This window comes from Cystoisospora suis (assembly GCF_002600585.1).
Source record: "Cystoisospora suis strain Wien I chromosome Unknown contig_1121, whole genome shotgun sequence".
Taxonomy (NCBI): Eukaryota; Apicomplexa; class Conoidasida; order Eucoccidiorida; family Sarcocystidae; genus Cystoisospora; species Cystoisospora suis.
In genome coordinates, this window is record NW_027153922.1 from 9608 (window position 1) to 10149 (window position 542).

The following is a 542-nucleotide window of genomic DNA, read 5'->3' on the forward strand; positions in this document are numbered from 1 at the left end:
AGAAGAGACAGGTGGTGTACGTACATTCCGTTGTGACCCTCGTGTATATACACATGTGTACATCTCTCTATATCTCTCTGTCTCTATACCTCTATTCCCACATCCATATAGATATATCTCTATATATCTATGTACGTATATATCTATAGATACACATCCAGACCTGTTTATGCCTCACGTATGTCTATGTAGATCTACTTTCTCTAGTTCTCTATCCATCCGTCTATGTAAATACAGCATCTATCTCTCTATCTTCAATCTTCAATCTATTTATCTATCTTTGTATGTGTCATGTGTGTGATATGTGTGTATGTGGACAGGATGAATATTCAGACTTTCAAGTGTCTACGATAGGAGTGGATTTCAAAGCCGTCCAAACGATGGTGAAAGGACGTGTATGTACACTCCAACTGTGGGATACAGCAGGACAGGAGAGATTCAGCGGAGTCACAGGCAACTACTATCGCAATGCGGATGGCTTTATTCTCGTCTTTGATATGAGCAAAAGAGCTTCTTTTCTACATATCCACCACTGGCTCGAG

General features: G+C 40.2%; 1 protein-coding gene across 1 annotated transcript in view; it reads left to right on the forward strand.

Moving 5' to 3' along the window:
- Nucleotides 1–542, forward strand: part of CSUI_002700 (ras family) — a gene marked incomplete at both ends in the record, with an annotated part of 9488 nt that extends 8946 nt beyond the window's left edge. The window contains one exon of the mRNA XM_068062899.1: nucleotides 321–542. Coding sequence (XP_067925125.1) covers nucleotides 321–542 — 222 coding nt within the window. The remainder of the gene's footprint in view (nucleotides 1–320) is intronic.